This window comes from Chelonoidis abingdonii, chromosome 3 (genome assembly GCF_003597395.2).
Source record: "Chelonoidis abingdonii isolate Lonesome George chromosome 3, CheloAbing_2.0, whole genome shotgun sequence".
Classification (NCBI taxonomy): domain Eukaryota; kingdom Metazoa; phylum Chordata; order Testudines; family Testudinidae; genus Chelonoidis; species Chelonoidis abingdonii.
Genome location: NC_133771.1, coordinates 6,005,153 through 6,022,661, shown reverse-complemented (window position 1 = coordinate 6,022,661; position 17,509 = coordinate 6,005,153). Strand labels below are relative to the sequence as shown.

The window sequence follows — 17,509 nt, the reverse complement described above, 5'->3', positions numbered from 1 at the left end:
CAGGAGAAGATGATGAGATGGGGAAGGAATGGAACTGGTAGCAGAGGGGGAGTGGAGACATGGGGAGAGAGCCAGTGAAAGCGGGAGGGGGATTGAGAGAAGTGGGTTGAATTTAGGGGATGGATTGAATGAAGACGGGACAAAGAGGGAGGGAAGGGGCTGTATTCAGCATTAAGCTTGTCCTGGACCTGGAGGACTCCAAGGAGCCGGTGCCTAAAGCTTGTGGCCCTGCTCAAATGGACCTTAATGGGGCAAGGGTTGGGTGTGTCCCTGCTGTCGACCTGACAGCAGCCCCAGGGGAAACTTGGAGCCTGTGTCATTTCTGTTGCATTTTCACCTGGCAAGTAGTGTCTGTCTGAGCGGGGTGGGCACGCTGGCGGAGGGGGAGACGTGGGGTGAGAAAGATGGTGCCTATTGGTGTTGACTTTTAGTGGCTGGGATCGTGCAGTGTCAGAAAGGTGAAGGGGTCGTAAAGGGACATGGTGACTTAGGGCAAAGTCTGCAAAAGTGGCCACTCTTTTGGGATGCTCAATTCTTAGGAGCTTCTCCTAAGCCAGGTCGGGCCTGATAATCAGAGATGGGAGCGGGCACCTGCAGCTGCCATTGCCTTCACTCAGGAGTTGCCGCAATATTGCCAACCTCAGCATTCAAAAATCAGCAGTCAGGTCCCCAGAAACCATGAGACTGAAAGAAAAACCATTGTCTCCTTTCCTCTTTGAACTATTAGGTCACGTTCGGGGCACCTCTTCAAGCTTCTTTTTCTGAAACCCTACGAGCGAGAAACATTTCTTTTTTTTTAAAAAAAAGGCTGAGTTTTGTGAGAGTTTCATGAAATAACAAGACTCCAGGAGTTGGGGCTTTTAGGGGAAAACTCCCCCCAATCTAACAAGGTTCATGATGCAGTCACAGGAGTTGGTAAGCCTATTGATGGGTACCCAGCACCTCTAGAATTCAGGCTCAGGGTGTATAAAGTTGGGCACCCAAGAAATCCATGACCACGTGTGGGCTCAGAAAGTCAGATTTAGCTAAAAACATGCTGGATATAGTGAAGTGAGACCAGTTAGTCTCCTTGGCTGATTCACATGTTGTTGGTCTCATTTCACTACATCCAGAATGGTCCAGTGGATAAGATGCTGGGCTAGGACATCAGAGACCTGGCTTCTCTTCCCAGCTCCGCTACAGACTCCCTGCGGGACCCTAGCTGAGTCAATTCTCTGTGCCTCAGTTTCCCCTTCTGTACAAAGCGGATAATACCACCCGCCTTGGATTGGGAAGAAGTTGCAGGGGACAGTGCTGCAGGGTGTGGCTTGACCTTAGTCCTCTTTCTTTGGACCCTCCTCTCCAAGCTTAGAAGAGCCCTTTGCCTGTGAAATCCTAGCTGAAGGGCTCTGCTGATCGCTGGCCTGTGTGGCCAGGGGTTGATCTTTCCCTTTATGTTAAGCTGTGACGGTCCTAGACAAATCCCAGGCTGGGATTTCGTGCCCCGTGTAATGAACTCTGGCACCTGAGCCTTGCTGGGGAATTGTTAGAGCTCCATCCCTCTGGACAAAGGCTGAACCATGGAAGGTAGTTGTTCAAAGCAGATTCTTAACAGCAGCTTTTCATTCACTTCATAGACATGCAGAGAGCAACGTGAGCTGAACCTAGCCCAGCTGCTACGGCTCACTGCCCCGGGAGTTCCCTTCCTTCATCTTGTAGCTGCAGGCTGCCGGCAGGGTCACAGCTGCAGGAACGAGCAGGATGGGCGCTGGCATAGCAAGCCCAGCTGCCAGGATCAAGATTCCCTTCGTTGGCTCAATCTGTCCTAGTAACTAGCAGGCACATCATGGGCAATACTACTTCTCCCCACCCTTAACTGGTATCGCCCAGTGCTGAGAGCTGAGTATCCTGGGTTCTTTTCCTTTCTTTCCTTCTGACTAGCTGTGCAGCCTTGGGCAGTCACGGCACTGTTTTGTGCCTCAGTTTTCCCCTCTGTAGAGCAGGGATCGTCTCATTCCTCAGCCCTGCAAAGCGCTTTGAGATCCTCGGATGAATATTGAGCGCTCACCATGAACAATTTGGAACAGCAGGTATACTTCTTACAAATCATGCTGGGTTTGTGAGCAGAGAAAGGGCTGAATTACCCAGCGACTGCATTTGCAAGAAATCATTTTGACCAGCTCAAGTATGTAACATTACCCCCATTCTACAGATGGGAAAACCAAGGCACAGAGTGGTGAAATGACTTCCTCCAAAATACACAGGGCAGAAGTCCCTGATTCCCAATCCCCTGTTCTCACTACTACACGGTGCTGCCTCCAGCTGTGTAACTGTTCGTAGGTTGACTCTTCACATCTGCGTTTGGTGGGACGACTAGAACCTCTTATTAGTTGCTTCATTTCTCTGGCGCACTAGGTTTGTGTGACAATTAGGTTTCTGAGGACCTCTGGCTTGATGGCTTCAGCATTGCTAGTTATAACCCTTTAGGCAGTGGAGACCCTTGGCTTTCTCTGGCTTAGCCACTCAGGTGGGTGACACTGTTTACAGCTCTCCTGTTTGAACTCTGGTGGATGCATCTCAAAGCTCCTGGCTTGAGACTTGGCCATGTAATAGGCCACCCTCTGGCTGGATGGGGAACTCCGCTCCTGGGTTATGGCCAGTGGCTGCATCCCAGCTGGCAGGCCGGACAGCCCTGAGTTGTGTTCTGCCTCTTTCTTGCCGTGGAACAGAACGTTCCCAAGAGCGACGTGGGTTATAAACATCACCGCATAAAAACCAGAGACAGAATCAAAAGCTTTCACACCCTGTTCTTCAACGATGTTCATTGCTCCAAATTGAAAGTGATGGGAAACTGCCACGGCGCATCCATCAGCAGAGCTCTTAATCTACAGACATCAGAGGAGCAAGATCATTGATCGGTCGGGCTAAGTTAGCAGAACGCTGCTGTTGGCAGGCTGGAGAGGCATTGCGGCACCATCTCCTACTGTAATGACTCTGCCGTTAACCCACAGTCCTCAATAGCCACTTGATTGGAATCATAGGATTCTCCTAGTCATAAAGCACATATCTGTTCAGGGAAAGGAGAATCTCCACTAGCTGTCTATGGCCTATGACATACAACTGAGCTGTTCTGGGTCCATCCAATAGAAGGCAGTGGTCTCTCCCCCACCCCAGTTCATTCTGATATACTGTAATATAGAGCACTCTATGAACAGTAGTTACTTCTCATCCCTGCCTCCCTGCCTGTATGGCATCATTCTGCTGGCAGGAAAACCTAAACACCAGAGGTTAAGTGTTTCACCTTAGGCTGCAGAAGGAGTCTGTGGCAGAGCTGGGATTAGAACTTGGAAGTTCCTGGCTCCCTGTCTGGTGCTCAAAGCACTCAGCAACACTGCCTCCCTAAGTCAAAATTGGAACTCTGTCCAAACGCCCCTAACCGTTAGGAGCTCTGATAAACCAGAGCCTGGATCCCAGGGCTCAGGGCCCCATTGTGCTAGGGGCTGTAGAGACACGCAGTAAAGCGACATTTCCTCCCCTAGAAGGTGGATGAGGCAAACCGCATGGGGCTTGGAGGCAGAGATGAGGGGCCTGCCAAGTGTGTTTATTGTACAGCAGCCGGCTGGAGTCTCTGCTCACCACCTGCCCGGGTGTTGCGCAGGCCATGGGAGAGCCATGGAGGCAGAAAGGAAGCGAGAGGCGACAGACTTGTATTTCGGTTTGTGGCAGCAGCAGCAGCCACCTCCTCTCCTGGGCTGTCTGGAGTGTAGTGATTTTAATGGGAGCTGCTTTTTCAGGCTGGCTTGCATCCATGTGGGGGAGTAAATGTTAAGCTTGCCGAAGGATTGGAGGTGACAGTCGTCAGCTGCTGGGCTCCAGATGTTTCATCCCAGTGCTTGCGCTGTGCTGATCAAAGCCTTCTCCGCACTCACTCAAGCCAACGGGGAGCTGTGGGCGAGCGGGAGGCTCAGACCCCAAAGAAAACACAGGGCCTGTCTCAGTCCGGTTCCCCTGCCAGACGCAATGGGGACAGAGCAGCCCTAGGATGGAGGGGCAGAGATTTGGCGACAGCAAGTGGGACCCTGCCATGAGTCACTTGGTGGAAGGGAGCGAATTTCTCAGCAGCTGAGCTGCCCTAGGGGAGAAAGCGGCCATTATCAGCCTTTTAAATGAGTTGGCCGGCCCCCATAGGTAGGAGGCTGATTGTACCTGGGAAGCGTAGAATGGCTACTGGAGCATGGCCTTCGCAGCCCCGTTCCCTTCAGTTGATATAATTGTGGATTTCGACGGTGCCTGTGGTCAGTGATAAATTGGGAGAGTAAAGGGGAACCATAGAGTCCAGTGAACATGAGGAATATTCATCCAGGCACAGAGGAAAAACACTGGGCTCAAGGGTAATTCACTGCTGCTGAGCGGGGATGGATTGTCATGCCTGCCAAGCGGAGGGTCAGAGGCTGCTCTTGGTTATGCCAGTTGCAGGCTCGGATGCTGCTCTCAGGCACTTTACTGTTAATCTTAATCCCTCCGTTAATGTTAATCTCAATCCCTGTGCCAGCAGGCCTCCCGCCTCCTGTGCATCCCTTCCTGCAGCAGGCCAGCCTCAGTTTCCCCCTCTTCAGGGCACTTGTAAACTCCACACAGTCTCTCGTGGCTAACGCCAGCCCTGCCTGGGGACGAGTGAATAACAGAAATAATTCAAGAGATGAGGTGGGGGAGGTAATATCTTTCGTTGGACCAATTCTCCAGGTCCAAATAAAGTCCAGCACAGCATCAAACTTCACAGTCAGCTGTGGTGCCTCCTGCCATGCCTCTTCTTGGGTCCCAGCCTGCTCTTTGTGAAGCTGTCACCCCTAGCTGGTGTCTAGCCCTCTGCCTCTGGCTTCCCTTTCTCCCAGTTAGGGTCTCCTGCAGGAGCTTCCTCCTCCCCTCTGGCTCATCATGGGGAATACCTGCCCTCCACTGGAGAGGCTGCTAATGAGGCACAGGTGGGTTGGATCAGTTCCCTCTTAAGGGGCCAGGTCCACCCTGTGACACTCTCCATGAACTTCAGAGAAGTTGCTGGCGCAGCTGATAGCAGAAATCGGACCTGAAGTCGTCTTTTGTGTCTACACAGATTAGAATCAGCCTGTAGATCAGCTAGAAACCTCTCCCCTGACGCAGCCCCGGGCCAGTGTGCCTCCGACCCAAGGAACGAGGGCCCGGGGAGAGGATCATGAAAGCTGTCCCTGCCCGTTCATTCTTTGCCTGTTGTTGCTCCAGCAGCGCAGACCGTATGCAATAGCATTTCAGATTACGAAGCCTAGTGGTTAGAGCAGAGGACTGATGCTCACATGATGAGAGTTGGTGCGTAGGTACTGAAATGCCTTAGGAATAATGATGGGCGCTGAGGATTTGGCTACTGCCTGGTTTGTGGTATTTCCCTGTGGTGTGGTCCCCCCCCGCCCCAGCAGTCAGTTGCGTTGCTGGCAATGGACTCTTAATAATTTATCCCAACTACGTTCTGGTCTGACTTGAGCGGACGCTCTGCCTGCCATGTGGTGTTTTGCACTCCATAATTCGGAGGAATGTTCAGGACAATTTCTGTGGAGAACCTGTGGTGTGTTTGTGCTGGGAAATGGATAACGGTAATGAGACGCTTCCTCCCCTATCTGCTAAGGAGAAACTGTTTCAGGTGCATGCTTAATTAAAGGGTATTGTCACAAACAATCCCTCCTGTCATGGAGCTAATGGTGGAGGCAGGAGGATGCTGTTTATAGACAGCCAGGCTGAGTCACGCCTGTGAAATCTCGCCTTCGAAATGTCTCCCCTTCGCTGAGTCACGCGTTGCTAATCCCCAATACTGATCATTCTCACACGCCCCCCGGGGGGGGCTCGTTCCACATCTGTCTCAGATGTGCCCATCTCAAGGTGTCTAGCAGAGATGTGTGCAAATCCTGTTATTACTGTATCCCTGAAGACATCCATTCACCCATGCAGATTCTGTACCCTTGGGGAGTTTCTGTAGTGTAGAAATCCGGCTCAGACACATGTAAAAGCCTCCCCACCCCCAGTCCTCTGACACGTTCCTGCATTCTCCTTAGCACATAGGCTTGCTGGCCAGGGGTATAGGTACCGACCCTTGTCCCAGCCTGCCCACTTTGCAGTGAGGGCATAGAGCTATAGCACGGTTGTGGTGCTTGTGTTCTGATAGTTCACCAGCGCTATCCCACAGTTCCCAGGGTCTGCGTGTTCCAGCCCTTCTAGATCCCGACTTCCAACTTGCCTCCTATGCGCCTGAAGCAACTCGCTGATTGAAGTGCAGCTGCTTGGTGTTTATCCCCACATGGACTGCTCTGCTTTGCACTAGGATGTTAGTGTACCTCTGCATAAGCAGGTCTTCTCAGGACTCGGCAGTCCTAGGGTTCAGCAGACATGTGGGCAGATCCTGTTGTTAATTTTGCTGAGTTTCTATAGGGAAATCTGCAATGGCGCTTGGAGCTATACGTAAAGGCTTGAGCCTCCAGAAGCTTACAGTAGCATTCAGATGCATGCATAAGACTTCCAATAGCTGTTGGGGGTATTAACGTGAGTTTGTGGTGATGGAGTAGGGGGTGGAATCCTGCAGCGCTTTCTCAATACGGCCGTCCTGTGAGATAGGGAAGGATCGTAATCCCACCTGCTCTACCTGCAGATGTTTATTTAAAAAACCTCATTGAAGTTAGTTCCTGGAATTTTTAAGAATTTAAGTCATAAACATTTTCCAGTGTCTGTCAAAGCTGATGCTTTGATCTTTAGGTACCTGTCTCTGGCTTCTCCTGCTTTGGAGGACTTTGAAGTATGCGTGGCTGGCGCCAGCCCCACTCTGAGCCCAGAGACACTGCTGGGTGTTTTCAGATATGCTTCAGCCTACGTACAGCAGAGAAAGAGCATCATTAAAAACCACAGGTTCCTCTGCACTCACAATGGTTGGTTTGAGCCTGGGTCTCTGATCCAGTTAATCAGGGACTGCTAATGGCTGGTGGAGCCTTTCATCTACAGGTCACTAGCTCCAGTCTGTCTCAGGGCAGGCAGAGCACAAAGCGACTCTGGTCTGATGGCTTCTACTGGAGTGAAATGCGCGCTTGGTCTAAGTCTAGTTCCTTATGGACAGATGTTGCCATCCCAATGGATTATGTGTATTAAGGTGGCATCCAGAAGCCCCCCCCCCCGTCCGATCTGGGTCCCGTTGTGCTAGGCACTGGCTAAACAGACAGAGGGAGACCGTCCCTGCTTTCAGACAGCTCAGACTGCAGTTGGCCCCACTTTGCAGCCCTGGCTGGCAGGCAGAGCAGAGGGGCCATGGATCAAGTGGGCCCTGGGGAATGTTCTCCTTTCTCAGCCCCCGGAGGAGGTCCCTACAGGCCAGGAAGGAGGCAGATTGGCAGGAGATGGGCAGCATGCAAGAAGCTCACATTGCCTGTATGTTGTACTCTGGAGCTTGTCAATCGGGCATCTTTTGGGAGCACTAAATGTCGTCCTACTTTAAACAAACCTTCTCCCCGAAAAGGAGAGGCTGCTTCAGCCAGGAGATGCTACAGCCAGCACTGCCGGTGCCAGCTGACATTGAAGGGAGCTTAGGATTTTAGGGTGACAGTCACTGGAAACTAATTAAAATCAGTGTCTTCTGCTGGGATCACTAGCTCCTTCCTCGGCGGGGGGATGGGCAGGATAATCCCTCCCAGTTCTCTCACCCTGGGATCCAAGTCTTGTGCCATGTCAGCACCCAGATGTACAGTAAGCTAAGCAGGTGACTCCCTTCTTGTGCAGCCAGTGGTATAAGGTTCATTATACCTTAATATATACTGCTGCTTTTCCTGGTAAATAATGGATGCATTTATAGGTTGAAAGTAGGTCTGTTTTTTTTCTGGGAACAGTTCCCAATGTGTTGGATTGCACATAGCCAGTCTTTCATTTCCCCCTTTGGATCTAACATTTTATTAAGAAAACAAAAATCGTGTGCCCAGAGGTGAATCAGACCCTTCCGCCTGTGCAATGATTTGAACACCGAAGGCAGAGGCTGAGCAAAATGTGCAGATGATAAACTACTCAAGATAGTTAAGTCCCAGGCAGACTGCGAAGAGCTACAAAAGGATCTCTCAAAACTGGGTAACAAAATGGCAGATGACATTCAGTGTTGATAAATGCAAGGTAATGCACATTGGAAAAATAATCCCAACTAGACACATAAAATGATGGGGTCTAAATTAGCTGTCACCACTCAAGAAAGAGATCTTGGAGTCATTGCGGATAGTTCTCTGAAAACAGCCACTCAATGTGCAGCGGCTGTCAAAAAAACGAACAATGTTGGGAATCATTAGGAAAGGGATAGATAATTGGACCGAAAATTTCACACTTAGAGGAAAATTCCACACTTAGAGGAAAACAAGGTGATCAGAAGCAGTCAGCATGGATTCACCAAGGGTAAATCATGCCTGACCAACCTGATTGCTTTCTATGATGAGATGACTGGACTTGTGGATGGGGGCAAAGCTGTTGATGTTGTATACCTTGACTTTAGTAAGGCTTTTGACACGGTTTCCCACAGCATTTCTCATCAGCAAACTAAGGAAGTATGGGTGTGGAGGAATGGACTGTGAAGGATAGAAAACTGGTTGAATAACGGGCTCAGCGGGTAGGTTATCAATGGCACACTCTCTAGTTGGCAACCAGTAACAAGTGTGTGCCCCAAGGGTCTGTCTTAGGCCCGTTCTATTCAATGTCTTCATTAATGATCTTGATGATGGATAGCTTGCCATTAAGTAAATTTGCAGATGACACCAAGTTGGGGGGAGTGGTGGACACGCTGGAGGGCAGGGATAGGATTCAGGGAGACTTAGACAAATTGGAGAAGTGGGCCAACAAGAAACCTCATGAAGTTCAACAAGGACAAGTGCAAAGTCCTGCACTTAGGACAGAAAAACCCCATGCACTGCTACAGCTGGGGACTGTTTGGCTAAGGAGCAGTGCTGAAGAAAAAGGATCTTGGGGTTACGGTAGATGGAAAGTTGAACATGAGCCTACAGTGTGCTCTTGTAGCAAAAAGGCTAATAGCATACTGGGCTCTATTAGTAGGAGTGTTGCCAGCAGATCGAGGGATGTGATTATTCCCCTCTGTTCGGACTGGTGAGGCCGCATCTGGAATATTGTGTCCAGTTTTGGGTGCCACACTACAAAAAGGACGTGGAACAATTGGAGAGAGTCCAGCGGAGGGCAACAAAAATGATTGAGAGGACTGGAGCACATGACTTAATGAAGAGAGATGAAGGAACTGGGCTTATTTAGCCTGCAGAAGAGAAGACTAAGGGGGGATTTGATAGCAACCTTCAACTACTTGAAGGATGCTCCAAGGAGGAGGGAGCTAGGCTGTTTCTCAGTGTGACGGAGGAGAACAAGGAGCAATGGTTTGAAGTTGCAGTTGCGGAAGTCGAGGCTGGATATTAGAAAAAACTTTCTGACTAGGAGAGTGGTGAAGTATTGGAATGGGTTACCTAGGGAGGTGGTAGAATCTCCATCTTTAGGCATTTAAAGTCCGCTAGACCGCACCCTGGCTGGATATTTTAGGGAAAATGGTTCTGCCTTTAGCAGGGGTTGGACTAGAGATGACCTCATGAGGTCCCTTCCAACCTTTTGATCTATGATTCTATATTGCCTCTATATAAATCCATGATAGTGCAGATGTGGTTCCCTCATCTCAAAAAAGATATATTGGAATTGGAAAAGGTACAGAAAAGGCAACAAAAATGATGAGTGGTATGGAACAGCTTCCATAGGAAGAGAGATTAATAAGACTGGGACTTTCAGCTTGGAAAAGAGGATGTAATAGAGCTCTATAAAATGACTGTGTGGAGAAATGAATAAGAAAGTGTTATTTACTCCTCTCATAACACAAGAACTAGAAGTCACCAAATGAAATTAATAGGCAGCAGGTTTAAAAAAAACAAAATGAACTTATCTAACCTTTTTTTGAATCCCATTATATTTTTCCACAAAACGCACAAGTATACCTGTGGAACTCCTTGCAGAGGATGTTGTGAAGGCCAAGACATAACAGGTTCAAAAAGAACTAGATCAGTTCATGGAGGATAAGTCCATCAATGGCTATTAGCCAGGATGGGCAGAGATGGTGTCTCTAGCCTCTGTTCACCAGAAGCTGGGAATGGGCAATGGGGGATGGATCACTTGATGATTCCCTGTTCCGTTCATTCCCTTTGAAGCACCTGGCATTGGCCACTGTTGGAAGACAGGATACTGGGCTAGATGGACCTTGGTCTGACCCAATATGGCTGTTCTTATGTTCTTATTGAGTGGCATAAATGATACAGATGGACAATTTGGATGTTGTTCTCCCAGCAGCCTCGCAGGATAGGCAAGCAGAGAAAAGAGAGAGAATCAAGTCTAGCCCCATCGGGCTTGTGGGGGCAGAGAGAAGGACTGGACTTGCTCGCTATAACTTTGAGTTGCAGTGGTGATGGGCACCATATTAGAAGCTAGATACACCTAGCACACTTTAGAGGTAAGTCGTATTCTCCTCATTTTGCAGATGAAGACATTAGATCGGCCACGCTGGGTCAGACCAATGGTCCAGCTAGCCCAGTATCCTGTCTTCCGACAGTGGCCAATGCCAGGTGCTTCAGAAGGAATGAAGAGAACAGGGCAATTTCAAGTGATCCATCCTCTGTGGTCCAGTCTCAGCTTCTGACATTTGGCGGTTTAAGGACACCCAGATCATGGGCTTGCATCCCTGACCATTTTGGCTAATAGTCATTGATGGGCTTATCCTCAATGAACTTATCTAGCTCTTTTTTTGAACCCTGTTATGGTCTTGGCCTTCACAACATCCTCTGGCAAAGAGTTCCACAGCTGTGCGTTGTGTGAAGAAATATTTCCTTATGTTTGTGTTAAACTTGCTGCCTATTAATTTCTTTGGGTGACCCCTGGTTCTTGTATTATGTGAAGGGGTAAACACATTTCCCTATTCACGTTCTCCACACCAGCCATGATAAAACCATAATGAAAGTAAGGAAGTCTGAAATAGAAGTGATGCATAAATGTCTCTTTCTGGCAGAGGGAGTGGGTCTCTGTAGTCTTCATTGCATTGCTAACAGACAGATGGTGGCTTGGAGCATAGAGCTGATGTGCTGGCTGCAGGCTGGACTACAGCTCCTGGAACGAAGCATTTTTTGGATCCTTCTTCCACGAGCAGTCATTCCTCTCTGGATGTTTGCTGTGTTGCACTAGGAATTAGGACAGTTTTGGAGATAGCTTGGCTGTGCCTCACAACGCCATCCAAATGCAGCTGCTACTGACACAGCCCTTGTGATGAAGGAAAATTGCACGTGCTGTTGAATCATTATCTGCCCAGTTTTATAGGTGCTGCGTAGTATTAGCACAAGAATTGTCTGTCAGGCTACAGTAGCCAAAATCTTACCAGGGAATTGGTTGTGTCTGCGTTTTGGGAAAATAAAGCATGTGGGATTGTTAGCAAAAAAAAAATTCAAGGACTCTGCCTTTCCCTGGGGATAAAATAAATCCAACGTGTGTTCAAAGTATCACAGCATTGGTAACTTTCTAAGATGTTTGTCCTGAGGTTACACTAAGAAAAGCAATGACCTTCTCTTCAATGCAGCTACTCTCTGGGTGTTCAGGTTAGATGCCAATGCTTGCAGTTTTATACTGAGTCTTGTGGTATTTGATGTTTTTCTGAAAGCTGCAGCTTCAAGTCCTGGAAAGAAACTGCAGAGACTGTCGGCTAAGTCTCTAGCCCTTGTGGCTGCAGAGAAAAGCTTGAAAATGTGACTCTCTCTCAAAGACCCGAGCTGTAGATCTGCTGACTTGACTGACACAAGTTTTCACTCCAGTTAGCCCTGCAGAAGCAGGTCGGCTCTGAGCTGGATTCTATCAGCAGCAGCAGGCTTGTCAGCTAAGTTCTGCAGGGAGAATCTCCACTGTTTCCTGGTGGAGATGTTAAAAATAGGAAGAATCCAGTTGGATTTTCAGAGTCTCATAATGCTATTTTAAACCTTCACTTTTCAGGCCTAGATTCCCAGGTTAGCTAGAGCAGAGCGCAGTGCCCTTCCAGGGGCATTAGATGGCTTTATGCCATCTTTCCATCCTTTCAGATCCTGGAGATACTGAGGTTGAACTAGCCAATAACGCAAATTAGAGCAGCCTCAGGGGTGCTCTAACTTGTCAGTGGAAAAAGGTCCTCAAGGTGCCGTTCCCCCAGCCAGGATCACCAGAGCACATGTCACTGCCATCTGTGACACCCCCCTTCCAATCCCCTGCCTATCCCTCCATGGTCGGGGCTGGCATAGGATTTGCTGTCCAGCTCAGGATTCTTCTACATTAGCGGTATCCTCAGCTGATGCCTTTAATGCAGCTTTAAGCCCTCTTTGTATCGCTGGAGCCCATAAAAGCTATAAGAATAATAAAAGAGAGATGCGTATTATTTGCAGTGGTGTTGTGGCCATGTTGGGTCTAAGATATTAGAGAGACAAGGTGAGTGAGGTTATATCTTTTATTGGACCAAATTCTGTTGGTGAAAGAGACCAGCTTTTGCACTCCACAGAGTTCTTCCTCAGGTCTGGGAAAGGTGCTCAGAGTCTCCCAGCTGGTGGGACAGATAGTTTAGCATAAAGTTAGCATAAACATTCAAGCTGAAGTGGCAAAGAGTCCTGTGGCACCTGATAGACTAACAAACATATTGGAGCATGAGCTTTCATGGGTGAATCCCCACAAGGTGAAGTGGCCTGTTAACACCTCTGCAGTCATAGGACTAAAAAGGGGGGTTAGCGAGTGGCAATTTGTTTTAATAAGCCATAAACCAGTGTCTTTATTAAGACTGTAATTTTTAGCATCTAGCGAAATTATGAATTTCAGCTCCCAGGCTGGTCTTTTGAGGTGTTGTGCAGGTTTCCATTGAGGACGAGGACTGAGAGGTCATCTATAGAGCGATCGCTTTGTGAAACGTGTTCACGCACAGGTGATACGGTGTCTGTCTTTTATCATTTTCCTGTGCGAGTTCGTTTGAGAACGTAGTGGTTATCTGGCTTCACCCACGAAGTTGTTGTTGGGGCATTTATTGCACTGGAAGAGGTACCCCACATGTTGCAATAGACGTGACTAGGACCCCTGGATCTTGATGGGTGTGGTGTGGGGGGGTGTTGATTATTGTAGTGGTGGAGATATGCCTGCCGGTTTGGCATCTGTTGTTCTGGCAGGGTCTGGTGGTGCTTTGAGTTGGTGTGTCCTGGTTTGTGAGGAGCTTGCTTCTGATGGTGAGCTTGGTGAGGCTTACTAATCATTTTTCTCCCTCCCTCCTTTGCTTTCCTTTCTCTGTGCTGACTCTTTCTCTCGTTCATTTTCCCTTTTCCAGTTTGTGAAGTTTGCGAACATTGAAGAGGACACTCCCTCCTACCACAGGAGCTACGATTTCTTTGTGTCACGCTTCAGTGAGATGTGCCACTCCAGTCACGATGAGCTGGAGATCAGAACAAAGTGAGTATGGAAGAAAACACTTCAGCCCCCACTCCTGTCTAGCAAACGAACGACTGAACAAGTGAATGAAACTTTTAGGGCTTGTCTACCTGGGGGTGGGCAGGAAAGTTAAACCGAATTAACTATAGGTTAAAATGTAAAGGGGTGAGTTAAACCTCATTAACCTGTGTGGATGCTCTTATCAAGACTTCAGTTTTAATTTGGTTCATCTTAATTCATCTGGAAGTGAATTAAATTAATCTGAATTAAGGCCACTTTAATTGTGAACGAGAATGTCCACACAGATTTAATGCAGTTTAACTAATCCATTTTAAAAATTAATTTGCCTGAGTGTGCCCGTGTAGACAAGCTGTTACATGATGCTTTTCATCTTGGGATCACTGTACAATGGAGCCTGTGAAGAACCTCTGGAAGATGCAGCCATTTGTGGAATGGAATCCAGTGGCTCTCCATGCCATCCCACAGCTAGCGCTGGTTAGGAATTTTTCAACAAAATGATTTTTTTAATTGGAAAATGCCGATGTTTTGGAAGCAAAACTGTTTGAAGAAACATACCGGGTTTGCCAGAACTTTAATCGAGAGAGGTCTCTTGACTGCAGAACTGAAAGAGGCAGATGCCCTGGAGTAACTCAGTGGTCAGAGCACAGGACTTGAATCCAGCTCTCCTTCATCCCAGGTGAATGGGGCTCTGCCTGGCTTTTTTCTGTTTTGTTCTGATTTGGAAAGGGAAAGTTTCTGTACTCTTGAAAATATTCGCAGGAGAGGAAAACCGTTTCCCACCTGGATCTACTCCCAGCCACCTAATAGAGTAAGCCAGATCTTTTGCCAATGGCTGTTGGGCATAGAGGATACAAATTCACTCTCTAGGACAACCTCCCAGAGAGCCCCAGAACTCACTAGAGAGAGGCCGTCAAATTGGTAGTGACCCAGTGACTCAGATCAGAGTTGAGGCACATGGATAGGAAATGTGCACTTAGTGTGTGGTTCAACATAGGACTTCGGTCTCCAGTGCTATTGAGCTGTCTCCTTAGAGCAGCATTAAAATCCACTAATGTGACCGAGTGCTTGATTATAATATTGAAATACAGAAAATGAGTGTGATTGAGCGACTCGCTTTCCTGTGCTGGGAAGATGCTCCTCGGGAGGATTAATTATGACTAACACAGACAGATTAATGTTGTTTATGGTGAACTCGTCTGCAGTGCATTTAAAAACAACTAGCATTTAAAAGGACCTCCTCTCCGTCACCTGCAAAGCATTCCGTAACTGACTGTGATGCTCTGGGGGTCACCCAGGCCAGGAAGAGGTTCAATCAACACCTGTTTGCAGGGGAACTCAATAACCCTTCCAGCCCTGAGTTCTCCTCCCACAACATCTTTCTGCAACTCCCAGCCCCTCTGACTGTAACGCTCACACAACCATTACCAAAGTCACCGCTCCTTTAGCGAGACAATATACAGCAGCCTGTTAGCTTAACTGGGGTTAACACAGCCTTCCCTTCAGTCACGGCACTGAGCTGGTTTATAGCAAACATAAACCACATTTGTGAAAAGAGAACCTCAGTGGAAGTGATCCCATAAGGATAGAAATGGTTACAAACAAACAAAAGTGAAAATACACTGCTAAACCTGAAATTCAGCAAAGAGAGTCTGTCTTTTGTTCAGAGAAGTTGTCTCACCGCAGTCATTCTTCCAGCATGGCTGGCTAGTCCTTAGCCAGGATCCCAACACAGAGTTCAAAGCGCTTGGTTTCTTTGGCCCGGTCTACACTAAAAAGTTACGTCGACCCAGCCACATCACTCAGGGGTGTGAAGAATCCACATCCCTGAGCAACGTAGTAAAGCTGACTTAAGCCCGGGTGTAGACAGTGCTAGGTGGATGGAAGAAGTCTTCTGGTGACCTAGCTGCTGCCTCTTGGGGAGATGGATGACCTACACCGACAGGAGAACCCCTAGAATAGTGTCTACTCTGTAGAGTTTTAAAAGTAGACAAGCCCTTTGTCTCCTCAGGTGAAGGGCCACTTACGGGTTTTCTTCCCCTCTCTTTATAGACCACTAAACCTTTGAAATGTGTTCTTCTGAAGTAACTCCCCACATAAAGTTCCTTTCCATGCTGGGTGCAGATGCCATGCTGTGTGGTGGAGACGCCATCCTGGCTTCTACCCCGCTTGTGATTTTCGCCATGCAAATGATCTTCCTGCAAAGTCCAGTACGAAAGAATAGACCCTTGTCTTTGGCCACATCTGGCCTCAGGTGTCCGCCCCTTTCCATCATCTGGAAAAACCCATTTATCAACTTCCCCTAGCGTGCCCGTGTTAAACATGTTTTAATCGCGTTCCAGCACGTCTGTATAATTCTTCGTAGGGTAACTGTACCTACATCCCGCAAGGACCATGAATGAGCAGTGAGTTAGCTTTCCAAAGATATATCACGTGCCATCTTTTGGAGCAGTGGGTGAAGCACAGTGAGCTGACCAGCCAGCTGAGGCCAGTTGCTACGTGCCAAGGGGCTCCGGGCCCTCTGGCGCTGGGGTTCTCTTAGTGTCACCTCGACTGGGTGCCGTTTCAGTAACGCCCTGCTGTTCTCGTAACTGTATTTTGCCCGTGGTTAGGCTGCAGCCTGAGTTTGATGCTTCCCCTCATCTCGGAGCGAGGTTAGGCATTCTAGAAAGCCTTCCAAAGGCCGAGGAATAATAAGGAGGGAGAGGCCAGGGACAGCACAGAGTAATAACCCAGTGCTTCAGAGTGGCGTCAGGAAGAGTTGATCGTTTGGTCTGTGATCTTGGAATCTGGAACCTTAGAACAGCCAATACTCAGACTATGCACAAACCCAGAGCTGAGGGCATGAAGTGTTGCTGTCCTGGACTAGTTCAGTGCAGCTGGACACACTATTAGTGGCTGTATGGTAGCCGTAAGTGCTGCTCCAGCCAGAATCTGGACCTACATTGTCATGGGCGCTGTGCAGTCATGTGGTAAGAGACAATCCCTGCCCTAGGTTGTAGAGCTAACAGTCTAAACGGCCTAATGGTGGGAGCAGACACATAGAGGGGACATGACCCAGAGTGGGTCATTGGCAGAGCTGGGAGTAGATCCTATGGTCCAGCGCTCTCTCTGTTGGACCACTCGGCCTTTCAGATAGTCTAGTGCTCAAATAGTGCAGCGGTGGGTACCAGTGTGAGAACCTGGCTAGAGAAAGCTAAGGTTGCAGTCACTTGTAAAGTTCAGGTTTCGCTTCTCAGGGCCTGCTGCTTGAAGGAGACTTTTTTTTTTTTTAAAAGTGGGAATAAAACCGCGCCAGCCATTTCCGAGAACAGGGAGAGCGATGGGGAAAATATTTTCCCAGAGGGGAAAAGTAACATTGGCAGCTTTGTGTTTTGACAGCTGTCTGGCTGGAACGGCTGGGACTAGGAAGCTGAAATTTGACAAGGAACTAGCCTTGACTGAGAAGAGATGCCTCGAAGTGTTCTAGTGAAAATTTGGATGAGTTTTAAGGCTCTGAAAATTGCATTTTCACACACGAATCAACTTTTAATAGCTGAACTATCACAAGGAAGAATAATGCACTACTCGGCACCCATATCACGCTTTTCGTCTGGTGTCCAAGCTCGATAAGGACTGGTGGCGCCAGGAGCGATTCACATGCTTCTCTAGTAGAGCTGGGTCCAAGTGACGAGTGATAATTGGAGTGAGATTCAGACTGTAACAGCCCCAGTGCTGAGAGTGTTTGGATTCAGCTCATTGGCAAGAGAGAGGAACCATCACTAACTCTACTATTTAGTCATGGGTATTTTTAGTAAAAGTCATGGACAGGTCATGGGCAATAATAATTAAAAAAAATTTCACGGCCTGCGATCTATCCACAACTTATACTATAAATACCCCCGACTAAATCCGGAGGTGGTGGTGGTGGTGGTGGTGGGGGAGAGGGGCACTCTGGGGGGGAGCTGCTGAGGGGGGACTGGGGCCAAGTGGGTTTCAGTTGCCACCGGGATTGCAGATGCCTGACATCCAGGTGCATTTG

At 48.4% G+C, this 17,509-nt stretch overlaps 1 protein-coding gene across 11 annotated transcripts in view; it reads left to right on the top strand.

Annotated features, from left to right (window-relative positions):
• The window catches only part of EFR3B (EFR3 homolog B), a 155,817-nt gene that overhangs the window by 92,310 nt on the left and 45,998 nt on the right, over positions 1 to 17,509 (top strand). For all 11 annotated transcript variants that reach the window (XM_075063572.1, XM_075063570.1, XM_032790544.2 and 8 more), the window contains one exon: positions 13,370 to 13,491. In XM_075063572.1, the coding sequence (XP_074919673.1) occupies positions 13,370 to 13,491 (122 nt within the window). The remainder of the gene's footprint in view (positions 1 to 13,369; positions 13,492 to 17,509) is intronic.